Below are 26,874 nucleotides of genomic sequence, written 5' to 3'. Positions count from 1 at the left end.
GGAGCACTACAGAGGTACCACACACACACACACACCACACACCACACACACACGCATGGAGCACTACAGAGGTACCACACACACACACACACCACACACACACACACACACACAGCACTACAGAGGTCCCCCCCCCCCTGTGTGACCCTCTGACCTCTCCGTCCAACAGGAACCTTCAGTCTGTGGTGCCACCCCAAGTTCGAGGACCGCTGCCACTCCGTGGTGGAGTTCATCGAGAGAGCCATCATGCACTCCAAGAACGGAAAGTTCCTGTACTTCCTGCGCTCCCGAGTCCCAGGTAGGAACCGACCCGTCTCACCTGCAGAACCTCCGAGAACATTTCAGATCCAGAACCGGAGCAGCTCAGGCTGCAGCTGCTTCCTCCAGGATTTCATGGTTATTTCTGGGACTTTTTCCTCTATTGCTAGGAGAGCAAAACAATCCTGACCCCAGTGAAATACCTTTAATTCTAATAATGAGGCGTTTCGGGTTTCTAGAAGGAAGTATCGGGTCGGTTTCAGCCTCAGAACCAGAACATCACACAGAAAGCTGCAGGTTTCTCAGGCTTCAGTTTTCACTCTGATGAATCCAGATCGTTGCTTCAGGCTGGGTCGGCGGTTTCCTGGATTTCAGGCTTTTCTTTGGTGATTTAAAGTTATTTTCCAAACGGATGGACGATTATTTTATTTAATTCTTTTAACCTCCAAGCAGTGAATCAAAAAAACTCACCTGGCGACACGGTTTGACCTGGATGCTGCGTGTCTCTGTTGCCATGGAGACGCAATAAGTTCCTGTTTCCTTTATTGAATGGATGTGTGTGTGTACCTGTGTGTGCGCGCGTGTGTGTACCTGTGTGTGTGTGTGTGTGCGTGCGTGTGTACGTACCTGTGTGTGTGTGTGTACCTGTGTGTGTGTGTGTGTGTGTGCGTGTGTGTGTGTGTGTGTACGTGCCTGTGTGTGTGTATGTGCCTGTGTGTGTGTGTGTACCTGTGTGTGTGTGTGTGCGTGCGTGTGTGTGTACCTGTGTGTGTGTGTGTGTACTTGTGTGCGCGTGTGTGTGTGCGCGTGCGTGCGCGTGTGTGTGTGTGTACGTACCTGTGTGTGTGTGTGTGTGTGTACTTGTGTGCGCGTGTGTGTGTGTGTGTGTGTGCGTGTGTGTACGTACCTGTGTGTGTGTGTACTTGTGTGCGCGTGTGTGTGTGTGTGTGTGTGCGTGTGTCCAGGTCTGCCTCCGACTCCGGTCCAGCTCCTGTATCCGGTCTCCAGGTTCAGCAGCGTCAAGTCTCTGCAGCATCTGTGTCGGTTCTGCATCAGGCAGCTGGTCCGCATCGACCACATCCAGGAGCTGCCGCTACCTACGTACGTACCTGCAGAAGCCCCGCCCCCAGCCCGTGCTCAGGGGAGACGGGAAGTGAAATCGTCCAATCAGCAGCAGCTCGGCTCAGAGAGGAGGCCACACTGAGCTGCTGATTGGCCGGTTGGATCGTTACCTGAGCTGCAGGTGTTTCCCTCTGTCCTCCAGGCCGCTCATCGCCTACCTGAGGAAGTTCTACTACTACGACCCGGAGGAGGAGATCAGCGCGGCGCTACCGGACGGGAAGGGGGCCAGGGAGCCCAGCGGCCAGCCAGGGGTCCGGTCCCAAACGTAGCACCGGAACCGGGCCGGACCGGGACGCACCTGGAGCCCACCCACAGGTAGAACCCGACCCAGAGCCCGTCTGCACTTCCCGTTTCCTTTTAAAGGATTGAAACTAGGGCTGAAACGATTCCTCGAGTGATTCGAGTCCCTCGATTATTAAAACCCCTTGATTAAAATGTTCCTGCCTCGAAGCCTCGTTAATTTACGTTTTATCATTTAGCCGCCGTGTTTCAGCCGGAACATGATCTGCGTTGAGCGGAGCTCCGACTTCCTCTGAGTCGTTGGCGGCATAACGTCCAATCTTCAGGTTCGGCCCGCGGGGATTTTACTGATTGGTGATAATTCCAGGTTTTTTGGGACCAATAAACATCCTTAAAATGCCCGGAGCAGAAAGGATGCTGGGAGTCCGGCAGCCTTTCTGCTCCGGAGCTGCTGGTTGGAGCCGAGGAGGATTTATACAGGTGAGTGGAGAGACTCACCTGTAACACGGCGGGTGGCTGATGCTGACAGAGCAGCTTTACAGACGAACCGCACAGTAAACGTAGATCATCCGGGTCCGAACAGACGGGAGGCGGAACATGGCTGGTAGATGAGCTTCTGAACGGAGGAGCTGTAAACATCCCGTGTTGCTCCCTGTCTGACCTCCGCCAGGTTTGGGGCGAGGTCAGAGTTCATCTGTTAAACCGACTGAAGATGAACAGAAACTAAAAGCTGGAGCATTTTTACATGTGAGCCTGGAGCTTTATTATTATTACATTCAGATCTTTGTGTAACTTTTCTTCAGGTTAACTTAGAAAATGAGCCGTTATTGTTACAGGTTAGTTTATAAACTACAGAAAAGTAACTTAGGGAACCGATATTGATATCTGATCGTAACGCTGGAGTTATGGAAGATTTACCAATATTTAATTTTATAAATTAATTCATCCGATCACTGGATTAATCGTAAGAATAATCGATAGATTACTTGACTACTAAAATCTTGGTTTGCAACAAACACATGATGTCCCAGGAATGTGGATTATTTTCAGGTTTTCTGCTGATTTAACTGGAAGCCGTTCAGGTTGAGCACCAGGTGAGCCTGACGTGTTCAGAACAACCTGACCTGAAGTCCGGCTGCTGGGCGCCGACTGCATGGCCTCCTGCTGACCACCAGGGGGCGCTCATTCCATAGATCCAAAGGTCACGATCCACAACATGACCTGAGACATTTATGCATAAAGGACATGAAGAGCTCAGGCGTTGAGCAGCTCTGCTGTTCAGGGAAGTGAAGAAGAAGAAAAGACATTTAAGAGTCAGGTTAAAACAAATGCAAATATAATCCATAAACTTAGAGAATAATCTCAAACTGAATCACAGACTAAAAGTCTCAGCGGGCCGTCAGAAGATCTCTGAACTTAAGCAGCCATCTTGGAAAAAATGGCTGGTTGATCAGCGCATGAAAAGTTTCCATCAGAGCAGAAACGGCCTGCGAGCTGCAGCTCCCCGTCGAGACGCATCGAGCTGCAGCTCCCCGTCGAGACGCCATCGAGCTGCAGCTCCCCGTCGAGACGCCATCGAGCTGCAGCTTGGCGAGACGTTGAGTCTGTTTGAAGATGTAACCGCTGCGAAAGAGCCAGAGGTACGGAGGCCAACAGGTGCAAAACGCAGCAAACAGCCAATGAGCTGAAGGGAATCTGAGGTTAGCCAATCACGGCAGCTCTTCCTCTGTGATGTCACAGCGCCTTAGCTTAGCGATGGCTTCCTGATCTCGTGATGTCATGCGGCGACTGCAGGTTGTCATGATAAGACCAGAACTATTCTGTGTGTCTGAAGTCCAGCGGGAGAGCAGACGGTTCTGGTTCTGGTTCTGGTTCTGGAAGTGTGAACTGTCCCTTCAAATGCTGTTTTCTTCCTGCAGGTCTTTTCTTTCTCTGCTCTCTGGACTCGACCACTGAAGGACGTTCAAACACTCAAACTGGACTCAGACTGCGGCCAATGGGCTCCCTCCGCTCAGTCTCGTATCCGGGCGGGTTTCAGATGATCCTGCCTCCTCTGATTGGCTCGCAGTGAGTCGCCAGGCGAGGGACAGGGGATGAGGAGACTCCGCCTCCTTTTTGATGTCATCACTGATCAGCTGGACTGAAGCGAGCGTGACGTCGCTGTTTAGAAGGAGGGGAACCGTCAGTCGCCTCCAGGATCCCAACAAATGCTGCGGAGCTCGACGTCCGGAACCGGGGAGGTTCTGTCGGTTCCACACGGATCATATGTTTACTTCCCTTTCTGCTGGAGCCTCAGCAGGGGGCGCTGTTCGGTGGTACCATATGTTGATCAGCTGCTCTGATAATCAGCCAATCATCATTCAGCTTTTAAATCAGATATTTTGAATCTTTAATTACATATTTAATTTTCAGACTTTTCTGCTTTTAAAAAAATGTAAGGATATTTTTTGAATCGATGAACTGCAGCTTTAAACTCAAAAGCCTGGTGATGCAGGTCAGGTACTCACTTCTTATCCTGAAGTTTAGTTTATTTCTGCTATTGAATTTGATGGTTCTGATAACCAGAACCGAATTAAATCATCTGTCAGCTAAAAGTGGGCGGGGCTTAAAAGAGGAAGACAACCCCGAGGAAGGATCTCAAAACCCAAGATGAGGAAGATTTGGGTTTAAATCTGCAGCTCATGTCTGACCTGGTCAGTTCTGCTGTTTGTCTCTACGCTGGATTATCGATATTAATGAAACCATCATGAGGCTTTTTCTCTGACTCGTCCTGCTGCTGCTGCATTTGGTTCAGGTACGACAGCAGGTGTGGAGGGGCGGAGCCTCTGAAGGGGGCGGAGCCTCTGAAGGGATGATGATGAAACTGGTTGGTGTAAAAGTTTGTGGTTCCAGGAACCAGAACCTGTTCAGAACTTTCAGTTTGTTTCGTCTTCAAACGGCAGCCCATTCTTTGCCTTTTCAGCACATTTTTTTTAAATGTTCAAATTTAAAATGTAATTTAAACTTTAAATGCCTAGCTGTTCCTATGTTTGAAAGCATTGGCAAAAATTAAAAATGTAACTTTTATTTCTCCAGGCCAAACACTAAGAACAGTTTGTAATGTGCAACGTCAGCCTGAAATTAAGGTACAAAATATGCTCTAGATATGAAATTAAAGAGGGAAGCATTTTTTACATGTAGATTTTCTTTTATTTAAGCAGTTTTAAATAAACACTCCTATTTTTAGGGGTTATTAGATTTAATTTCCTGTCACTATTTCTCTCTAATTCTACTTCATTTCTTGAGATTATAGTTTTCTGGAGCTTCTTTGTGAATAGAACCGACCCGGTTCTGGTTCCTCCATGTAGCACCTTTTGTTAGCATCAGAGTTTCCATGGATAATGTCAGAGAAACGTTTTTAAATTCAATTCTCCGGGTTGTTTGGGAGAAACGTGCGGATTTATCCGACCTGTTTGGACTCGTTCCTGGTTCTGAGGGATGAAGCAGCGACGGATGGATGATGATCAGAACTTTTCCATCCGTGGTTTTCATTTTTTTTTTGAAGATGTTTGGAACTTTACTTGCTGTTGGGAATAACATCCAGATCCTGGAGGCGACAGTCGCGCCGCGACGGCAACATTACCAAAAAACTTAGAGCAGGGTTACCATGACGACTACTGAGCTACAACCATGTCAACATCCTACTGTTCGCTCTCTGGGAGGACGGATTCAGACACTGGGAACTCTGGGAAAACTGGAGGCGGGACCCAGACGTCCTGCTTGGACTCTTCCATGATGTCAAACAGTTGTAAATGTTGACTGAAGACATGTTGGTGTGGAGGAGCAGTAATGTGTCGTTGTTGTGCCGTCACCTGTTAATAAAACACGGTGGGACTGAAAGTCTGTCCTCAATGAGACAAAAACCTTTCATTTTCAGTTTATGGGTCACAAAATACAAACTTTAATAGAAATGTAAACAGAATTCAACTGAAACACTTAATGAACAAACTGTCAGAAACAATGTAAAAAAAAATCCTCCCTGCAGGTCAGAGGTCACCCCTGCCTGAAACGGATCTGTTATGACAAAAGAAAGTAAAGTTACCCTAAAAATATATTTTTAAATTCTATAAGCTCTGTTTAAAAATAGATTTCAGTTTCATTTACAGATTTAATATAAACACATTTTCTTAAAATAATTTTAAGGATAAGCTTCCAAATAACTAACACTACTATCCTCAGATTAAGATGAACTTTAGGGTGAATCAACTGTAATAACAATCGTTACAGGATGCAAAAAATATCTCAACACAGACTTGGAGGGTTCTTCATTGGTTAAATGATGCATGCCTCCTGTGGTGCGTTTAATTGCAGTACCAGCTCCCACCAACAAGGGGTCGCCACTGAGGTAAAGGTAATTTTATTTGTAGAGCACATTTTCAGCAACAAGGCAATACAAAGTGCTTTACAGGAATCAAAAGGAAATACAAACAAAACAAACCAAAGAAAAGAGCAATAGGAGTTTCTGCATTATAATCTAAAAATTAAGTATGATCTTGGTCTAAATAGTGAGTAAAAAAAAAGCTAATGAGTTACTCCTTTTCTGGGTTAAAAGTGAGTACTCCAGAATTTCTAAATGATAAAAGTGTCATGATGTGTGGTTAAGCGAAGGTGAGGTAGATGCCGTGGACCCAGGTTATGGTGAGAAAAGTGATGATTTAATGATGGATACAGACGTCCAGGTAGCACAGGTGAGCAGAAGGCTAGGAGCTCAGACTCTGGTAGCAACTGGGAGACGGAAAACAATGACAACACAACAGTAAAGACAATTTACAACAAGGACCCGACAGGGAACAAGTGACACAGGTGGGAATAAATACACACGGAAGACAATCTGGAGAATGAGTGACAGCTGTGGACAGACGAGGGGTCGACGAGGAGACGACAGACTGAACTGAACACAGAAACCTAAATTAATAGGTTTATTAAATCCTCACAAAAAGGGGAGAGGACACATTAGTTCAGACAAAACAAAGACATGAGCCATGAAACCACGTTGCTCAGCCTAACCCAAAGTCCGATAGAGGTGTTTGTTATCAAGGAATGATGTCCTTGGGAGTGTTCAGCTCCATGGAAACGGGAGGGGGTGAGGAGGGAAGAGCGTTGTGTTTAAATATCTTCAAGGAGACTAGAGATATGCAGCCCTTCCAAGGCCACACGGGGGAAGCCAATTCAGAAACAGAATGTCGTAGGTCGGGAAGATGATAAATTTCAATCTTCCCTAAAGTCTCTCCGATACATCTCAGTTACCAATCATCCAAATTAGTTTGGCCGTTCCACTGAGTTCCACTGAACCAGCAGCTTCTCCAAGATCGATTCCATCCGGTTAGTGAGTTTTAGAGTCCACACCAACAGTCTGAGTGTTCTCTAGTTCGGCCAACTCCATCACAAATGTGTCGATAATCCAGGAATCCACAAGCTCCAAACAGCAGAAATCTTGTTATCATGAATAAATCCAGGGTGAATCCCGCTGGGAGTGTCCCCGCAGGACAAGAGGCTCTCTGTGCCCAGACTTCTCGTCAAAAATTTGATCAATTGCATTGAGAGATCGGTTGACCAGATCCATAATTTGTAGATTCGGATGATGTGCAAAGAAAGGCTCCAAAAATATAGAAAAAGAGAAAAAGACAGGACAGAAACAGCAAACCGGGCAGACAAGGACAGGGAGGGAGCAGAGGGAAAAAGCGTCCGCCTTCATCGAGAGCAAGAGCACACACTTAAACACATTTTTTTAGTTGCTGCCACTAGTCTCCTTGGGCTGCTTTTTCCCCAAGGGGAAGGGGAAAAGCAGGAGACACATTAGGAGATGCTCCTAAGCAGTGTGGGGTCTGGGATGTTGGACCCCACAACGGGGCACATCTTTATTGGGAGGCTCCCTGCACTCAGACCCCATGAAGTAGTCAATGCAACACAGCAGTTGGAATGAATTTGTGTGGCACCTGACTCTCAACCTTCAGCGTTAGCATTTCTGACACAGAGCAACTTCAGGATCAGAAGAACAATGGAAATATACTAACAGGCAGCATCTATGACACATTGTGAGAGATGCAGTAGAGCTCCTACCGCCACACATACAGTCATGTTTTTGTGACTTCCATTCATTTCTACAGTTTAACCCTAACCTTAACCATCACCAGGATTTGTTCCCACAAGAAGCAGTGGTCCTCACAACCTCACAGAGTAGACAGAATAGGTCCCCACAAGTATATAAAAACCTGGTTCACACATACACACACAAACTAAATGAGTCTTTCCTGTCAGTCGACTGTCCATTTTAGACTCCTTTTCATCTGTACAAGGATTATCATTTCCATCTGCAGAGGAAACATGAGAGAACAGTAATGAAAAATAACTGCTTCCATTCTCTTAATTTATTTTATGTGAAGGCAGAAAGACCCCCTTGCTGACCTCAGCCTTTGCAGTCTGAATTGTGGTCTCTCCACCAGATCCAGCAGCTGCTCCACATCTGAATCCTGCAGGTTGTTGTCTCTCAGATCCAGACGCTTCAGAAAAGACGGGTTGGTGTTTAGGGCTGAGACTATAGAAGCACAGCTGGTTCCCGACAGCCTGCAGCCCCACAGACTGATAAACAACAGGAGACATTTGGTTTTCAGACACATCGTCAGACCTGTACCAACTGTCAAGCATGGTGGTGGCAGCATTTTGATGTGGAGCTTTTTTCTCCCAGTGAAAATCCCCACATTTTTTTCCTTTCCCATCACATTTAGATGATCTGATCTTTGATTAATTAATGTGTAAGGTTGCTAACAGGAAGATGGCGACCTTACCTCAGTTTCTGCAGTTTGCAGTTAGGAGTCTCCATGAAAGCACACAAGTGCTTCACACCTGAGTCCTCAAGGTTGTTCCCACTCATGTCCAGATGTGTCAGATGGGAGGGGTTGAACTTCAGAGCCGATGCCAAATAAGCACAGGCTACTCCAGTTAAGCTACATTCTAGCAATCTAAGCAAAGAAAAACATTTTCTGTCAAAGTTGTTTAGATTTTGCTTGTTTGTTTGACAAGGCGAGAGGAAGAACAATAAAATGAATTTTGTGAGCTGACCTGAGTGTCTTCAGTCTACTTTCTGAATTTTCTAGAAAGGCACAAAGCAGTTTCATCCCAGAATCCTGCAGCTTATTGTTCAGACCCATGTCCAGATGTTTCAGATGAGAAGGGTTTGACACGAGAGCAGAAACCAGACTATCACAGCTGATTTCTGACAGCCTGCACCCTCTCAGTCTGGACAGAAAATAAAAACATCTAATCAGATAATTAAACTGAATTTAAGGTTTGAATCTGATTGTCAGTATATGCCAGTTTATTGGGAGCTGCTGTTCACATTGACAAACAGCTCAAAACATACCTACGACTTCAAAAAGAACAACAAAAAGAAAGGATGTTGTAACTTTCACTTTAGTCAGAAATAACGTAAATCCTACCCAGAGCTCAGTTATTGTCTCCATGCCACTATGTTCATACAGTTAGAGGCTTTCAGACCCAAAAGTTTATGAAGTTCAAACTGAGAATTTGAAACAAACCAAAATATTTAGGGAATTGACCTCAGCGTCTTCAGTTTACAGTAAGGACTTGCGAGTCCGTCACATAGGAGCTTCACTCCTGGACCAGGCAGGACGTTTCCAGTCAGGTCCAGTTCTACCAGCTGGGAGCGGCTGGACATCAGAGCCGAGGCAACAACTTCACAGTGGGTCTCCGAGAGGCGACAGCCGACAAGGCTTCAGTGTCACAGATAAAATGATGCATGTTATTACAACTCTTTTCTATGAGACATTCTTATCTATGAGGGAATGCAAAGAATGAAAGCAACCTGTTGAGTTTCCTTAGAAAAAACCCTTTTAAACCAGTATGAATAATGAGCTGAACTGTTTGATAACTAGTGCTAACTGGAATTGATGGATGATTGGATTGAAATGTCTATTTTTTGTAAAGTGCCCTGAGATGACATATGGAGAAGTATTTAAGCCAGGGCTTTGAAATAAATTCAGGAGCAGTATTTCTTTAACAAGAAAACTTTTTCACTATAAAAACATGCAAAACTTATTAAAATGATAAACCGTCTCTTTTTAAAGGCTTTGAAAAGCTCACTATAGCTTTTTAAACCCAATCTTATTAAACCCAAAATATTTTCTCTTTTATGTAACAAAGGTCATAACAGTAACACCTCTAGAGATTTTTAGATGTGGTCTGGAAGAAACAAAGCGAGAAGACGGAGAGTCAGAAGGAGCTCCTTCATATATCTCTCCTTAACAAGTTGTATTCTATCACACGAGCATATTTTAATAAATAAATAGATTTTCTGAACAAAGTTTCTTGATAAGACAGGAACATTTATTGCTGTAATGAGATAAAACTTTTTTTATTAATAGTTTCTTGTTAAAACTTCCTTGCTTTAAAAAGAAACTTTCTAATTTTAACAAGTTTTATACCTTGTTATAATGAGAAACCTAGTTTTAAGGAAAGTAGCAACTCGTCTCATTGATACTTTCTTGTAGCAACAAGACGCATTTCATACCTTGTTATATTGAGATTCTCCTGAATTTCCAAGCTCTGGCAGTTAAATGCTTCTGTACATGTGTTGTGAATTGGCTCAATTGAGTCTTCTTCAGTTCATATGTACAGGTTTGTGGGCTGCAGACCTCAGTGAGGTAAGCTGGTGTATCTTGTATACACACTTTGAGTTTATGTTACAGCCCATTCCAACTTATATGATCCTCTGCTGCTCTCTTCTGTTAAAGACAGGCAACCAGTGCCATCGCATCCTAAAAACTGACTCAATCAGTCTCTCCAGCTAATAGAAAACATTTTCTATGACTTAATATTGATTCTATGATCTCACCGAGCCTTTTTGCAGTTCCTCACCACTGGGATCAGCCTCATTTTCCCCTCCTTTGATGTGTTGAACATATCCAGGTCCAACTCATCCAGAACCTCCTCCAGCATCTGTAGCATGTAGGCCAGAGCCGAGCAGTGGATCTCTGAGAGCTCCCTCTCTAATCGGTTCTCCATCCTCAGAAACTCCTGGATCTCCTGTTGAATTGAGAGATCATTCATCTCTATCAAACAGTAGAAGATGTTGATGCTTCTATCTGGAGACATTTTATTGGTGTTCATCTTCTTCAGGTTGTTGATGATTTTATAGATGTTCTCTGGACTGTTCTCTGTTTGATCAACAAGGCCTCCCAGGAGCTTCTGGTTTGACTTCAGAGAAAGGCCATGAATGAAGCGAACAAACATGTCTAGATGCCCAGTTTTACTTTGGAGAGATTTCATCATGACTCTCTCCAGGAAACAGTCTAGAGTGAAGTTACCGTCTTCCAGTTTTAAGTCTCTCCTAACATGGGTGTTAGGTGAACCATCCAGGAAGTCCTTCACCACCTCTGAGTTCCTGCTGGTGAAACAGTGGAACATGTAAACTGCAGCCAGAAACTCCTGGATGCTCAGATGAACAAAGCAGTAAACTGGCTTCTGGAAGATCACACTCTCTCTCTTGAAGATCTCTGTACAAACTCCTGAGTACACCGAGGCCTCTGTGATATCCAGACCACACTGTTCCAGGTCTTCTTGGTAGAACATGATGTTTCCTTTCTCCAGCTGTTCAAACGCCAGCCTCCCCAGCTTCAGAAGAACTTCCCTGTCAGCCTCCATCAGCTCCTGTGGACTTGTCTCATGTCCTCCATGGTACTTTTCCTTCTTCCTCTTTGCCTGGACCAGCAGGAAGTGTGAGTACATGTCAGTCATGGTCTTGGGCAGCTCTCCTCTCTGCTCTGAGGTCATCATGTTCTCCAGAACAGTAGCAGTGATCCAGCAGAAGACTGGGATTCCACACATGATGTGAAGACTCCTGCAGGTCTGGATGTGGGAGATGATTCTGCTGGACAGCTCTTCATCACTGAACCTCCTCCTGAAGTACTCCTCCTTCTGGGTGTCGGTGAAGCCTCGTACTTCTGTTACCCTGGAAACATATGAAGGAGGGATCTGATTGGCCGCTGCAGGTCTGGTAGTTATCCAGATGAGAGCCGAGGGAAGCAGGTTCCCCCTGATGAGGTTTGTCAGCAGAACATTGACTGATGACTTCTGTGTGATGTCAGAAACCAGCTGACTGCTGTTAAAGTCCAGTGAAAGTCTGCTTTCATCCAGGCCATCAAAGATAAAGAGCAGTTTGCAGACAGCCAGCTGCTCTGCTGGGAGCTTCTGGAGTGTTGGATGGAAAACATGGAGCAGAGAGAGAAGACTGTGCTGCTGATCTCTGATCAGGTTCAGCTCCCTGAACGACAGCAGAACCACCACACTGACATCCTGGTTCTCCAAGCCCTCGGCCCAGTCCAGAGTGAACTTCTGCACTGAGAAGGTTTTTCCAGCACCAGCGACGCCGTTGGTCAGAACCACTCTGATGGCTCCATGTTGGTCAGGGAAAGATTTAAAGATGTCATGGCACCTGATTGGAGAGTCCTGGAGGTTCTGGATCTGGGAAGCTGTCTCCAGCTGCTTCACCTCATGTTGGGTATTAACCTCTTCACTCCATCCCTCTGTGATGTAGAGCTCGGTGTAGATGCTGTTGAGGACAGTTCTGGCTCCTAATTCATCAGCTCCTTCAGTTACATATTTACACATCCTCCTCAGTTGGTTCCTGTGTTTGTCTAAATTCTCCTGAAGACCAAAACCTGGTGAAAGACAAAAGCACAAAGGTATAGAAAAAAATATTTTGTTTTTACACAAGAGATGCTTCAGCAACGATGCTCCACCATTCTGTGAATCCCTCTGGGCGTTGATAGCTCTGTGAAGCAAACATGACCAGAAAATACAAGTACAGATAGATTTAAGTTTCAGAAGAACCTCCAGAACCTATAGACCTGGAGGCTTGCCATTATCCACACCACTGAATTCATCACTGAATGAGCAAATTGCTTCATAGCTGTTGTTCATCAGGAAGGTGAATGTAGTCAGATTTACCTTCTCCAGAGCTGCTCTGATTGGCTGCCTGAGGTCCAGTTAGGGGTGTGAACAGTTCTCCACACTGGAGACAGGGGGCGCGTGGAGTTGACTCGTCCCAGTATGTGATCATGCACTGTCTGCAGAACCAGTGTCCACAGCTGGCCAACACTGGATACATCAGGAGTTTCTGGCACACAGCGCAGCATGACGTGTCATCCACCTCAGGAACATGGCTGCTGCTTTTCCATCTGAACATATACAGAAAAAAGACAATGAAACACAGTAAATAGTAGCAGTAGTGAACTCTGAGTCAATTTTACAGGAAAATTACACACACAAAAAACTGGGACATGACATCATAAAACTTGGTTTCAAGCAATGAAATATGATCACAGATCTCAATACTATCAAAATGTATGAATGCAATGTTTAACTGGAAATATAGTAAACTGCAGTCTGCTGGTAGATACTGTCTGTGCTGGGTTCTGGAAGATCGGTTCTCTGCCTCACAAGTGAACAAAACGTCCCAAACTCCTCATGTCATCCTTCACTCCGTCTTTTACAAATGGTGAATAACTTTAGTACTGAAGCTCAGGTGTGTCAGTGATCAAGAAATTAATGTGAAATAAGAAATCTCCAGCTTGGTTTACAGCAGAAAGTTTCTTACTTCGTGTCTGAAGGTCCAAGTTCATCACTGAACAGCGGAGGGAGAATGTTGGAGTGGTCACTCCTCATTGACGGGCAGCTGGGTGCTGAAGACACGCTTTTGTTGTCCTGTCCCTTACAAAGACTCATCTTCAGTCAGTCCAGGTTGGAACAAAAACAGACTACATGTGCAAAACAAGAAAAGTGACAGATTGTATGTCCTTTTCTATAGCTTACAGGTTCATTAATGAGTCAGTGGAGAGGAACTATTACCTGACTTTACTCTTCCTGCTCTGCCCACATGAAATGAACTCTGAACTATTTTCACCTTGTGAAGGTGGCATTAAAGATAAAATAGATCTAAACAGCAATAAACTAGGTCTGGATCTGACACATCAGATTGAATGAAACAGCAGGACTCAAGACATGAGTTTTTATTTAATAACCTGTCATAAAAAGATAATAAAAGACTGTAATACCAAAGTCCTAGGTCATATCAAATATTATTCCAGTGTTTGTTTTATCTCAGTGATCAAAGTTCATGGCAGGATGTTGATTTGATCGCAGAACTGGTTCTGAGGAAAAGAAGGACAGAGCTGCAGACTTCACGTTTGGATTAATTTTTAGCAGAAATGAAAATTATTGCTGAGATCAAGACTTAGTTAAAAGAAAACCAGACTTATGGGTTCATGTATGTGAGCAACTTGCTGCTTTCTGTAATGCTGAAAAATGCTTTGGTCAAACACATAAATCACCTAAACATGAAAATGTTTATCTAAGACTCACCTGACATCCACCGCCCAGTGGAAAAGGACGGCCATTTGAACAGCCAGAGAAACCTGGAAATAATCTGAGTCAATTCTTTCAGTGCCACAGCCATAAAAAGGGCTAATGTTTAATCTAGGTGAGAATTAGCAATTTATTTCTGAGCAACAGACACACCAGAGACAACATGGCCAACATCCAAAAGCTTTCCAACCACAGTACAGAGCACCTCTGGTTGGAAAATAGTTCAGAAACAATTAACTCAACAGTTCTGGCTGGGACTAGCAGAGCACCGTCTTAGAATCCAAAATGTGTGGTTTGTCACATGTTGATGTGCCCATGGGCACAGCACTTAATCCCAAGTTGTCAATAGATCAGCATATCAGAGTATGAATGTGAGAGTGATTGGATCTTTCAGAATCAGTCTAATCGGGGCGTCATCACGACTTTACACAAGGTTAAGAACCACTGTTCTGGAGTGTTGGATGGAAAACCTGGAGTAGTGTGATAAAACTGTGCTGCTGACCTCTGATCAAGTTCAGCTCCCTGAATGACAATGAGTGCTGAGAAATTAGCCGTCTTTAACAATTTAACATCCCACATTCGCTCTGTCTTTGCTGGGAAAGCTAAAACTGCTGAAACTTTTAACTAGGTGAACTAAAATCTTTCACATTTTTAAATTAACGACAAGAACAAAACTTTTTTCACACTTTTATTCCCTGTTTTAAATTAAAACAAACTCAGAGCAGATAAAGTAAAGCTGCAGCATCAACAGAAACAGTTTATCATTCGGAAACAGATTAAAACCAGGCTGAGTAAAAACACACTCCTTCATTTCTGCACAAAGCTTCAACACACACAAAAACTCCTGAAGGCACATTGGTGGGAAACACTTTTGCTACGAAACATCTGCTCCACCTCAGAGGTGCTAACGCCACAAAAACATGAAGGAAGCCTCAAAAACTGCTGATCTTCATCTCTTCAGAACTTCATCAGAAATCAGCTGAAAGAGTCAGAAGAAGAGTTAATGACGATGGGAATTGTTGTTTGATGAGCAGAAACTTAAAGACCTAAAAGCTATTTATTTATTGAGTGATTGATTTAAGAACACTCTCCCTAATAAATTGGCTCATCTTGTTAAAACCACTGACCCTCATGTCTTAGCATGTTCCTTTAAAACAAACTTTCTGTTAACCTGCTTGTAAGTTGAGGTCTGTTATGTTAGCCTTTGTTTTTGGCCCAATTCACCATTTTTCAAAACATTTGAGATTTTTTTGTAATAAATTAAGAATATTTTTTAACCATCCACTGCATTTCTGGCTGGTCACTGTAAATCCCTAACACTGCTGGTGGTTGATGCTCAGATCCTAAATCTGCTAATTGCACAGGTTTTAATAGCTGCTGTTAACCTATTAAAACTGTTTCATATTAAACAGTTTTAATGTTTAAAACTGTTTCATATTAAACTGTTTTAATGTGCCCCTAATATTTGCGGCTGCCCCAAATATTAGAGGCAGCCGCCCCTAATATTTGGTTCTAAACACTGAAAACTGTTCTGTCTCTAAAGAAAGACAACCAGTAAACAGGAGCAATAGTATCTGATAAAAATATGAAAGTGATCTTGTCTCAGCATGTTCTGTAGTTAAATGGTTAAGTTTTAATTCTTTAGAAACAGGCTTCCGAGGTTTGAGATGGATACAATTCTGCAGCAGAGGTTTATCCATTTTTAATGTCAAAGGTCCAAATACTTTGTTTTTCTGAATAGCTCAGAGTTCACAGTTAATCATCGTCTTTAACAGCAGCAGGACTCAACAGTTAGCAGTTAGCCTGCAGGTTATCAGCTGAGACAGCAGCAGATAGATGGAACAAGACCAGAACCAGAGGAACCACAAAGAACCACAGGAAATCAGTTCAGCAGCTCAGATTTGGTTCATTAGTAAAGTGCAGATTTAAGGAATTGGATTCTCTAACCAAGTCATTTCACTGAGGTGCAAACCTGGTATGTTCAGACTGGCCACCAGGGAGCAGCATTTGCTTCAGTTAATACACTTTTCTTCATGGCTCAACTTCTCAAAGTTTAAATGTAGCTCAGTGTGGGGTTTTCCAACTGTTTTAGGGTAATTGTGATGAGCTGAATCCAAAAATCGCATTAGTTTTACTCAATCAGGTCAACTTTCTGAACTACGGATGCAACATGAGCATCAAAATGCATTTTCACATGTGGATGAGTTTCCTGAGGATCAGTGAGTGAAGAGCAGGAGGAGAGACTCCACCAGGACGAACAGAGACTGAGAATTTAGCACAATGAAGATATAATGTTCAATTACATGCACATGTTTATTAGGCAATTTACAGAAATCCAATTTTGTAACATTGAACTAACACACTCTGATAGAACATGCTTTTCTCCTAAAATCTTTTTGAATGAGAAATATTAACAGAAATGAAGTGATAATTCAGTCAGAAGATCGGATTAGAATAAAAACCTGATCTGATTCAGAAAAATGGATGTCACTTTTGGATTCAGCGGAGCAAAATAGTCCAAATCCAGTTGAATAAACATAAACAACTTCCAAAAAATATTTGTTGTAATCTGCTGATAAATGAACCGTCTGTTCCTACTTCTCCCCTGCTGGACCTTCTCCAGGAAGGGCTGCGGTTGGTTGGTATTCTAACTGACAGACCACACCAATCGATCGGTTCATCATTACCTTCTGACCAGTCACATCATTTCCTGCAGTCACTTTTTTCAGAATCAGACTCCTGGAATCTGAGGGGGAAATTATTGATCCAAATAGCATAATGAACCATTTAAAAAACCCAACAAGATAAGAAAGTCATCATAAGTATGTTGGTTTAGCTGTAGCAGCTAAACTTTGCCAGCAGGGGGCAGCCTGCACCAACAGTAAAACTTGGGCTTTAACTATCTGCTGCATGTCTTTGGGTACGCCCACACAGTAGCTGTAGGTCAGAGGTCAAACTGCTCCAAATAAGTTCAACTTTCAGTCAGTAGGAGGATTCAAACTGCACTTTAATCTGAGATTCTGCACAACAAAATCATGAGGCTGATGGGTTCTTCCTGGTCCCACCAGCACGATGCCTTTCTGTCACCTTCATGCAAACATTTGGCTCCACGAGCTCCGTCCATGTCTGCATTAATGCAGCTGAGCTTTAGAAACAGAGGTCAGAGAGCAGGATGAGGCAGTGGGTTAGGGTTAGATTCCTGATACTCTGGAGAAGTGGAGCTTCATCTCACAGACAGCGTCCAGCAGGAAGAGCTCCCACAGACAAACTAAGCTTGATTATCTTCATTTGTTTAAAATCCGTCCAAACATTCTGATTTCCGCTGGACATTCAGGTCTTATTTGGGAAACAGAACGAAGGAAAACATTCTGGGCTCAGTGACTGAAAACGGTTTGGATGGGAAGCAGCTGTAGCGTTTTCCATCGCTTCATCACTGCTGATGTTTCCATGGAAACTGAGTTTTCTGACGTGGTTTGGGTCTGAACTTTAACTCAACATCATGCAAGAAATGGAAACTTTTCCAAAAGGCCAAAACTGAGAGAACAAGAAAAAAGAACTGAATCCTGTTTCAGTTGCTTCCTTTTCCAGGAAATGATTTTGATTCGTTCATTCCGTCCACGCAGGACTGACTGCTTTAAGGCTGTTACTCTGATCTTTTTATTGGTTTTTATTGGTTTAACAGATCTAAGAACAACACTCGCTCTGAGATCTGCATCTGTATGCTCTAGATGGGCCACAGCTTCTGTTCTCTTCATCCCTGGTTGGGTTTTAAATTAAATGTAGAGATGCAGCAGACTGAATGCTGCTACATTTGGCTGAAACCAAGACCTGACCTGTTGGATTCGGGGCGGGGCTACTGGGTCATCAGGGGGCGGGGTTAAAGGGTCAGCAGAAGCATCACCTTACCATGTCCTCCTAACAGTCTCTGCTCTACAGACAGGTGAGGTCAGAGGTCAGCTCTACCCTAGAAAGATAAAGGTTCAGTCTGTCAGAACATGCAGCCGGTTTTGACTCTGGCAGGAAATGTTGTGAGGAAATCCTGGAGAATCCAAACGGACAACCAATGTTACGATCTGAGTTCAGTCTCCAGTTCAAATCTGAATCTCTGAGGCTGTTTTCTGTCTGATCTGCCTGTGAAACTCAGCCTGAACTACAGAACCAGGTTTTGTCCTGTGGAGGAAATCAGATCCGATCTAAGAGCCGCGGATCCGATCATTTTCCCACAGTTTTCCTGATTAATCCAGAACATTCCCAACTGAACACGGAACGTTTGCAGATGCAAAGAGAAGCAGCAGGAAAACTGAACAGACATGGAGGAGACAGGATAGCATCCTGGGAGTTTATCCTGATAGGGTCAGGGGTCAAAGGTCAGGGGTCAAACTCACCTCTGCTCCTCCATCAGTGCCTCCAACTTGCTGGATTCATTTTGAGCTGCAGCTGCAGCAACATCTGGAACAGAAGAAGAAGAAAGTCAGAGCAGCTCAAAGATCGGCCAATCAGATCACAGGACAGAAGCTGCTTGGATCTGATTGGTTCATATCCAGCTTCCTGCAATTCAGCCTGAAACCTTTTCCAGACAAACGCAGCTCAGCTGAGGAACGAGACTGAGGGAGACGAGTCCAGGTCTTCCTGGACCAGAGAGATGGAGACGTCCAGAGAAATGTCTTCATCTGGAAGAGATGAAGACATGTCCTCCTGTCTGTCCTCCTGTCTGTCCCTGCTGCTCCTCTGTGTCTGCAGCTTCTAGATGAGCCCTGCAGCAGATGTTTGCTGCAGTTAGAGCTGCAGCGCGTCGTTCAGGCGGGGCAGCATCACCTCTCAGACTGAACGTCCTGAATGTGGAACCTGATCTGAGCTGCTGCTGTCATGAACAAAACATCAACATTAACTCCGCCCACAACGATCACCTGGAGCCACGTTCTCCTCTTTTTAAAGACTCGAAGCCTAAACATGTTTTCTGTATCGACAGTGAAGGTGGAAATAATGACAACATGTGTTTTAAGATCGTTTAGATGTCAAGTTATCTCAATATTATTTAGCTATGATGCTAATTAGATCCATGAGGCAGATTATTTTATTAATGCTGCTATTCCTCTAACTGAGTGAAAATAAATGGTTCTGAATGAACATGACAGCTAAATACTGAAAAAACTCCTTCGCTCAAAGTTTTATTGAATATGAAATCAGTTAAAATTAAATCTTTTTTTAACACTAAAAGATCTCTTTACTTTTCTAGAAGCCTCTGGCTCCTGTTTTACAATAAAACATTTGATTAGGATGTGTATCTACCTACTTATGTAAATAATTATTTATTCATCAATAATTATATATTATTCTTTGTAATCTGAAGTAATTCTATAATTCAGTTATCAATATATATGCACAGAATTGACCATTTCTACAGCTGCACCTAAATTATACATATTCCTTCCTAATACCGTTTCCTTAGTTTCCTGATGTCGCTAAAAAGCCTCAAATTACCCAAATTAGAAATAACTTGTAAATTTTGGTCACATGTTGTCTGATGTGCAGAAAACATAAGTGATGGTAAATATTTGCTTTTATTGCACAATTTAGCTCAGAGTTGCGATAATGTACGCTCACTTCCACTTCCATGAGGAACGTGTAGTTCCCCCTCCGGCCACTAGGTGGAATCACAGCCACTCTCAGTGTCCTTAGTGTGAGAGGAAGATGCATAAAAATGATGCTCAGAACCTCTGAATACTATCTACATCCTAAAGTTCTGACCCGTTTCATTTGGACCAGTACCAGGGCACCGAGGACAGAGCCCTGAGGTCCACACCCTGAAACGCCTCCTACCGTTCAGAAAGTTGTGCTCCGGTTCCGGTTCCTCTGCCACGAGCCCTGTGGGTCCAGAGACCGTTTCAGCTGCTGGTTCTGGTCCGGACTCATCCACCTTCTCAACCTCTGGTTCAGGTTCTGGTTCAGAAACTTTAACTGGTTCTGGGACAGAATTGAATTCTGGAGCTGCAGCTGGTTCTGGTACAACAGATGAGTTGACTAGAGTAACTGGTTCTGGATCTGGATCTGGTTCTGGTACAGATTCCACAGCTGTTAATGATTCAGAGACAAGTTTCTGAGCTGCTGTCGGTTCTGGGGAAGGTTCCCCCACATTCTGCTTAGCTGGTTCTGGTTCTTTAGCTGGTTCTGGTCCTTTAGCTGGTTCTGGTTCTTCAGCTGGTTCTGGTTCTTTAGCTGGTTCTGGTTCTTCAGCTGGTTCTGGTTCTTTAGCTGGTTCTGTAGCAGGTACTGAAACTTCTAATGGTTCTGGAGATGATTCTTGTATTTTGTTTGGTTCTGGAAAAGGTTCTTGAGCTGGTGCTTGTTTGGTGACTGGTTCTGGTATCTTCACTGGTTCCAGGACCGTCACTGGTTCTGGTGCCGCCTGGAATGGAAACAGTTAGCATCGGACAGTTAGCATCGGACAGTTAGCATCGGACAGTTAGCATCGGACAGTTAGCATCAGACAGTTAGCATCGGACACAGTGGCAGCTGCTTCATATTAGCGTTTTGCTTTGTCGCCTGAAACAGAAACCCTGAGCGGGTTCTAACAGATCCGGACCCGTTTGGACTCGTGTTTGGATATCAGCCGCTTACAGAACCAAAATATGTAAAAAATAAGGAGCAGTGAAGCTGGAAGTGACTGGATTTGGACCAAACCCCGGATTCTGAACCCAGGTTCTGACCGGTATTGGACCTCCAGACAGAACCGCTCTACCGTTACAGGCAGAACTTAAAAATCAGGATGAAAAAAATTCAAAGCTGATTTATTTTGTTTAAAAATGCGACCCGTTCTGAGGTCAGAACCGGGTCCTCTGAGGTTCTGAGGACCCGGTTCTGACTTCCAGAACATCTCTGAGGATCATCTGATGCTCCTCCAACTAAAACCGGACCTCCTGTTCAGAACCGGACCGCTGCAGCTGTCGGCGTCCTTCAGGAAGTGCTGAGTCGGAGCGTTTTGGAATCTGAGCCGCTGATCCGATCTGCTTCAAGCAGAACTTCAGTTGAACAGTAAATCTTCCCGGTCCAGTTTTAGACTGGACCCAGACCTGGGATGGGTTCCTCCCCCCAGTCTGGGCCGGGTCCAGATGGGTCCAGACGGAGCCAGGAGGGAAGCGGTGGGATTAAGTCACCTGGGCGTCTTAGCGGCCGTCTGCTGCTCTAATCCCAGGAACCCTCTGCCTGATTCTCAGATCGCTGCCAGTACCAGCCCCTCCTCCCTCATGACCTTTGACCCTTGGCCTGCTGAGGCCTGCAGAGTTTGAGACGTTTTCCTCTCTGCAGACTGATGGGCCTCAGATGGTTTGACCGTCTGAAGACATTCTGATGTCTGTCTGCTGGGCGCTGAGCTCAGATCATCTGAACAGGAAGCAGAGAACCAGATGGAAATATGACATGAACGACATCCACAACAGGAAATGACATAACTCTGTATTCCCTTCCTTTCATAAGGAGTTGAATCTTTTCTTCTGGCTCAGAAGCCAGAATCAAAATGTTGTGAGTTTATTAGTTTAGTTTCTTTCTGTTATCTTTATCAGTGGTGAAACAAAGTGGACCTGCTGGAGTCCACCGGTCACAGAACTCTGGATCCGTTTCTGATGGATTCGCTTCAGCAGGGAACCGTCTCCATGTTCCCGCCTGACCTCAGGCGGGGTGGAGGCTGAGGTCACCGCAGAGGCAGGATCAGCCCAGCCTTTGTGCAGAGCTGGTGAGCGTCCAGCAGCAGCTGAGGAGCCGTCGGCTGGCGGGTCAGCCAGAACCGGAACCAGCTCAGAGGAAATGCCATCAGAGAGGATTAAACCGACACGACAACTGCTGAAACATTAGCTGCTGAAAACAACTGAACAAATTACTGCTGTAGAATTTATCTTGAAATCTTAGCTTAGGGGAAGCTAAGAGCGCTAACTGTTTTCAAAGATAGCAGAAATGGCAAAATGCTATCAGTGGATTAGCAGAGGAGCGACTTCCAAAGACATCAGGAAGTTTCTCTCTTTGGGTCTGAAGAGTTTGACTCTCCCAACAGAACCTCAGAACCTGCAGGCGGAGAAACTGGGTCAGAATGACAGGATCCAACAGAGATCCTGGTAAGGTTATCAGGAGGAGCTGCAGACGTTTCCTCCAGACGTCCAGCATGTTGGACACGTTGACATGTTAGCTGGAGCGGCTCCATGTTTCCAGGCATCTGGGCCGACCGGCTGCTTATTTAGGCTGCAACCGGGTCGCAGCAACGCAGCCGCCAGCAAAACAGCAGCACATTCCCCACAGAACCTGCTGCTGGCCTCAGTTCTCTGAGGAGTTTGGACCTGACCCGGTTCTGGTTCTGGGAGCTGCATTCAAGCCAAAAAACAAAACAGCTGAGAGAACAACCCGCCTGTGTTCCTGCTGCACAAACCGCCTTTATGGAGCCACTGAGAGTCGATCTGCAGCTGCTGCACAGCAGAGACATCGGCCCGGGGGGCCGACAGCCTGGGGGGCCCGGGGGGCCAGGGCTCAGGGGGGCCGGGGCCCACAGCCTGGGGGGCCCGGGGGGCCGGAGCTCTGGGGGGCCGGGGCCCGGGGGGCCTGGGGGACCAGGGCTCAGGGGGGCCGGGGCCCGACAGCCTGGGGAGCCTGGGGGGCCAGGGCTCAGGGGGGGCCGGGGCCCGGGAGGCCTGACAGCCTGGGGGGCCCGGGGACCCAGGGGGGTCAGGGCCCGACAGCCTGGGGGCCCGGTGGTGGGAGTCCACCAAACTCCAGAAATGACAGACTCTGACCTGATCAGTCTCTCTGGATGAGTAAATCCAGGCTTTTATTTTGAAAGTGCCTGTACTCTGTGAGGCTCTTATTTTGAAGCTGATTCAGAGATGAGATCATACCTGAGGAATCAGAACCGTTACTGTTCACCTCCAACATGAGTTCAAGTTAAAAATGACCCGGACTTCTCGCTCCCAAAAACACGAACTAATTAAAACCTGCGGAAGATTTTATGAATTAAACATTAGAACTGTTTAAAGTTTTAACGTTTTTATAGATTCCAGGTGTTTTAATCAGATCAATAAATACATCAAAGATCGATCACAGACTCTGACCTTCACTTTCAGCCCCAGGACGTCCCGCTTCTTCTCTGCTGGTTCTGGTTCTGGTCCCGGGGAGAGCAGCGGTTCTCCCGGAGGTCTGGACGGAGGAACATCGTCTCCGTATCCCACGTTGGGCTTGTTGGTCCCGGCCGAGGAGGAGGCGGGTCTGTCGGGCTTCCGGCGGAGCAGCGATGAAGCCAAATAAACCGCGACCACCGTGAAGAGGACGGCGGGCAGGAGGACGGCCGGGTCCAGGTCCATGGCGGTTCCGAAGAGCGGCGGGTGTCGACCAGGCTGGGACCAGGCGCACTCTGAGCAGCCTGACCCACAGAGGCTCGGTCTGACCGCGACAGCTGACGGGACGCTTCAAAATAAGAGCCTAAAATAAACAAGCTTCAAAATAAGAGCCTGAAATAAACAAGCTTCAAAATAAGAGCCTGAAATAAACAAGCTTCAAAATAAGAGCCTGAAATAAATAAGCTTCAAAATAAGAACCTAAAATAAACAAAGCAAACAACTTCAAAATAAGAGCGTTACACAAATATGGACCAACTCTCCCTTCAGATGCTCTTTTCAAAATAAAAGACGGAGTAAAGAGAAAAACTTTCAAACTAAAACTTTTCTTTCCTCCAAAAATAACATCAATCGTTTAAAATAAGAGAAATACTTCAGCAAAGTGCTCAACGTGTTTAGTTTTCAAAATAAAACAGTTTGAGAACGTGGTTCAGCTTTTATTTTGTAAGGCTGCAGGCCACAGCAGAACCGCCCATCTGGGTCAGAAACTCTGAGATCCAGATCATGTTTGGGTATCACTTTATTTAAAGGTTTGAATAAGACTAATAAACATAAAGGAGCCTTTATGAATGTTTATAACTGATGTCATGAAGTGTCATTTGGTAAATAATGATAATTTAATGCAAAGTTGCATTAAAAGTCCATTAAAAATGCCAACTTGGCATTAAAAGTGTCATTATTTACCAAATGACACTTCATGACATCAGTCATAAACATTCATAAAGGCTCCTTTATGTTTATTAGTCTTATTCAAACCCCTTCAAATAAAGTGTTTCCATGTTTTAAGTCTTTTTCTTTTCTGAAATATTTAGCAGCAACTCAGAAAGTCTTTAAAATATATTTATTTATCCAGGTAGAAATATAATAATCAGTTTTAGGAAACTTTTACTCTCTGCAGCGACTCTAAGGTTTGTTGTTTCTGTAATGAGTTTTAAATTTTAATTCTTGTTTTGTAAAGTTGAACCAATCAGCTGCTAGCTGGTCTCTGCTGGACGGCGGGTTCCCAAGCAGCGGGGCGGGGCCCCACAGGGGCCGCAACATGACTAATGAGCAACAGTAATGCGACTCATCAGGTTTAAGGAGGAACAAAAAGATTCAGTAAATCATGAAATATTATTTTAGAAATAAATGTCATTAAATGATGCAATATAAATTTTACATGAAATAAATGCATTAAAAATATAATTTACTGTTTATTTGAATAACAGTATGTAATACATATTGTTGTACATACGATGTACAACAATATGTATTTTTAGGGAGTCAGCAGTCTGGTGTTAGCTTGAGGCTGAAAGATGAATATGTGTCCTAGTCAAAGCTCAGATGAGATTTGCTGTTAATAACCTTTAAAAACAGATCAGTTTGTTTCTGAATAATGAACTGAACTGATTGCTAACGGACCGGCACAGCTCTGCAGAACCCGGCCGGTCCAATCTCCAGGCTGGTTCCGTTCTTTTGTTTGGTCCAGAACCGGGCCGAGTCCAGCAGAACCTGCTTGACGAGCCTCAGAGATGCTGAATATCGTCATGGTTACGGGCAGGACAGTACAGACGCCGACAGCAGAACTTTTCCTCTGAAATTCTTTATTTTAAGGCCCAGAAAACAGATCCGACAGTCAGACGACGCTAAAAGTGTTTCATAAAAACCAGGAAACCACGTGACATCACTTCCTGTTTTTGGCACAACTGGAGTCCCAGAAGCCGAGGCTGCAGGGTTCCGGTGCAGAAGGCCTCAGTCTGGTCCAGAAAGGTCAGAGTTCACCAGAGCAGCATCCATCCTGGACCTTCAGTCTACAGAAGCACTTGAACGCCTCAAACGGGTTTAACAGTTAAAGGTGGTAGGTCACCCAGGGGTCGCGACCCCAGGGGTCACCGGGACGAGCAGCGCTCCTTGCTGGCGCAGTCGTCCTGGCTGGTGGAGTCGCCGTTGGCCGTTGCCCCGCAGGTCCGCCTCTTCTTCCTGCGGTGGGACGCGGCGTCGCCCTCGGAGCCCGACTCCCCCTGCAGGACAGACGGAGAACAGGAAGTCACATGACAGGAAGTACGGCAGCTTGGATTGTCGGACGGCGTTCCGGCCTTACGTCAGAGTCGGAGGAGCTGGACGAGGAAGAGGATGAAGAGTCGCTGGAGCTGTCCGACGCGATGCCGGTCGACTCCTGCAGGTCGACCTTATCGGCCAGCGCCGCCAGGTCCGGACGCTCCTGCTTCAGGATCCTGGAACACACACACACACACACACACACACACACACACACACACACACACACACACACACACACACACAGGATTAACGCAGCGCCACCACAGCAGAACAAAAAAACGTTAAAAAAACCTTCTTCCTCAAAGAAAAATAAAAGTGAACCTTTGGAAAGAAAACGGGAAAAATAAGAAATAAAACCTGAGTCGACTCAGGTTTATAATAAAGTAACAATAATAAATACTAGATGCTTTTTGAGGATAAAAAACTAAGTAAACTTTACACAAATACTGCAGATCAGTGTTTCTCCCCCTGCCCTGCAGGTGTTTCCCTCCTGCAGCACCTGATGGTCATGTGATCAGAACATCAGATCAGCTGATGGTCATGTGATCAGAACATCAGATCAGCTGATGGTCATGTGATCAGAACATCAGATCANCTGATGGTCATGTGATCAGAACATCAGATCAGCTGATGGTCATGTGATCAGAACATCAGATCAGCTGATGGTCATGTGATCAGAACATCAGATCAGCTGATGGTCATATGATCAGAACATCAGATCAGCTGATGGTCATGTGATCATCAGCGGTTCTGGAGCAGAGGCTCATCTAGAACATGCAGAGCAGGGGGCCTGAGGACCAGGGGGGGAAACTCTGATGTAGAAACTAAAATTTATTTAAAACAAAAAAGTTAATTATTGAATTAAACTGAAAGACATTAAAATTAATGAGAAGAATAAAAAATTTTAATCAGATTAAAAGGAAAAAAATTTTATATGCAATAAAAGGACAATTAAAAAAATCTTAAAATTAAATAAAATTGTGAAACAAAACGAAACAAACTTAAAATATGAGTGATATAGTAAAACTTGAAAAATAAAATAAAAGCTAAATTTAATTTCAAATGTGATAAAAACTGAATAAAATCAAAGCAAAATAAAACATGCTAAAATAAAAACCTAAAACAAAGATGAACTTTTATAGCGTAGTTTTAAAAGACAAAATAAAACCAGTTTTTATTTTGTTACTCTTTCGTATTGTAATTTTATTTAAAACCTTTAAAACAACAAAGGCTCAGATGTGTGTGCGGCGCCGCTCTCTTACCGGTACCACTTCCTGGACAGTTTGGGTCGGCCGCGCACCGTCTTGTGCCAGACGATGGGGAAGTTTGTGGTGCTGGCGAAGTTCTGCGTGACGGCGATCGTTGTGTCCAGGTTAAGTACGACGTGCCACCAGCCGCCTGGAAACCAGTCAGTGGAAACCAG

General features: G+C 44.6%; 4 protein-coding genes across 6 annotated transcripts in view; 1 reads left to right on the top strand and 3 right to left on the bottom strand.

Annotated features, from left to right (window-relative positions):
• Positions 1-5,891, top strand: part of LOC103469505 (suppressor of cytokine signaling 7-like) — a 17,674-nt gene extending 11,783 nt beyond the window's left edge. The window contains exons 8-12 of the mRNA XM_017306148.1: positions 15-71; positions 170-298; positions 1,224-1,359; positions 1,523-1,695; positions 3,540-5,891. Of these exons, the coding sequence (XP_017161637.1) occupies positions 15-71; positions 170-298; positions 1,224-1,359; positions 1,523-1,649 (449 nt within the window). The 3' untranslated portion in view covers positions 1,650-1,695; positions 3,540-5,891. The remainder of the gene's footprint in view (positions 1-14; positions 72-169; positions 299-1,223; positions 1,360-1,522; positions 1,696-3,539) is intronic.
• A 1,373-nt stretch (positions 5,892-7,264) lies between these two features.
• Positions 7,265-14,607, bottom strand: LOC103469465 (NACHT, LRR and PYD domains-containing protein 3-like). Of its 3 annotated transcripts, none has more exons than XM_008417155.2 (9): positions 13,525-14,607; positions 13,274-13,433; positions 12,625-12,854; positions 10,511-12,335; positions 9,216-9,389; positions 8,719-8,895; positions 8,445-8,618; positions 8,065-8,238; positions 7,265-7,970 (listed from the first exon to the last, which is right to left on the bottom strand). In XM_008417155.2, the coding sequence occupies exons 2-9, from the start codon at positions 13,399-13,401 to the stop codon at positions 7,961-7,963; spliced, it is 2,892 nt and encodes a 963-aa protein (XP_008415377.1). In that variant the 5' UTR covers positions 13,402-13,433; positions 13,525-14,607; the 3' UTR covers positions 7,265-7,960. The 3 variants fall into 3 exon arrangements, with proteins under 3 accessions (XP_008415377.1, XP_008415378.1, XP_008415381.1); XM_008417156.2 differs by having other exon boundaries at positions 14,038-14,607; XM_008417159.2 differs by lacking the exons at positions 7,265-7,970; positions 8,065-8,238; positions 8,445-8,618 and having other exon boundaries at positions 8,803-8,895; positions 9,195-9,389; positions 13,274-14,607.
• Positions 14,608-14,714: 107 nt separating this feature from the next.
• Positions 14,715-23,474, bottom strand: LOC103469466 (protein TsetseEP). The gene is made up of 5 exons (XM_008417160.2): positions 23,130-23,474; positions 19,861-20,446; positions 18,426-18,489; positions 17,947-18,004; positions 14,715-15,019 (listed from the first exon to the last, which is right to left on the bottom strand). Exons 1-4 carry the CDS (start codon positions 23,376-23,378, stop codon positions 17,971-17,973), a joined length of 933 nt encoding a protein of 310 aa, XP_008415382.1. The 5' UTR covers positions 23,379-23,474; the 3' UTR covers positions 14,715-15,019; positions 17,947-17,970.
• A 1,503-nt stretch (positions 23,475-24,977) lies between these two features.
• The window catches only part of jmjd6 (jumonji domain containing 6, arginine demethylase and lysine hydroxylase), a 7,293-nt gene continuing 5,396 nt past the window's right edge, over positions 24,978-26,874 (bottom strand). The window contains exons 4-6 of the mRNA XM_008417161.2: positions 26,714-26,849; positions 25,492-25,624; positions 24,978-25,411 (exon numbers count right to left, since the gene is read on the bottom strand). Of these exons, the coding sequence (XP_008415383.1) occupies positions 25,280-25,411; positions 25,492-25,624; positions 26,714-26,849 (401 nt within the window). The 3' untranslated portion in view covers positions 24,978-25,279. The remainder of the gene's footprint in view (positions 25,412-25,491; positions 25,625-26,713; positions 26,850-26,874) is intronic.

Source organism: Poecilia reticulata, linkage group LG8, assembly GCF_000633615.1.
Source record: "Poecilia reticulata strain Guanapo linkage group LG8, Guppy_female_1.0+MT, whole genome shotgun sequence".
Classification (NCBI taxonomy): Eukaryota; Metazoa; Chordata; class Actinopteri; order Cyprinodontiformes; family Poeciliidae; genus Poecilia; species Poecilia reticulata.
Note: the sequence above shows the minus strand (reverse complement) of the source record. Positions and strands in the feature narration are given on the sequence as shown.

What these genes read in the sequence shown, in the direction of transcription:
- LOC103469465 (XM_008417155.2), bottom strand. Translation starts at nt 13,401, where the DNA reads ATGAGTCTTTGTAAGGGACAGGACAACAAAAGCGTGTCTTCAGCACCC. An exon ending in TCAGAGCAGCTCTGGAGAAG is followed by an intron (nt 12,336 to 12,624) that starts GTAAATCTGACT and finishes GTCTTTCACCAG; the next exon opens with GTTTTGGTCTTCAGGAGAAT. An exon ending in AGGAACTGCAAAAAGGCTCG is followed by an intron (nt 9,390 to 10,510) that starts GTGAGATCATAG and finishes GTGACACTGAAG; the next exon opens with CCTTGTCGGCTGTCGCCTCT.
- LOC103469466 (XM_008417160.2), bottom strand. Translation starts at nt 23,378, where the DNA reads ATGGACCTGGACCCGGCCGTCCTCCTGCCCGCCGTCCTCTTCACGGTG. An exon ending in GGAGCACAACTTTCTGAACG is followed by an intron (nt 18,490 to 19,860) that starts GTAGGAGGCGTT and finishes CTTCTGTTCCAG; the next exon opens with ATGTTGCTGCAGCTGCAGCT. An exon ending in GCACTGATGGAGGAGCAGAG is followed by an intron (nt 18,005 to 18,425) that starts GTGAGTTTGACC and finishes TTATCTTTCTAG; the next exon opens with GGTAGAGCTGACCTCTGACC.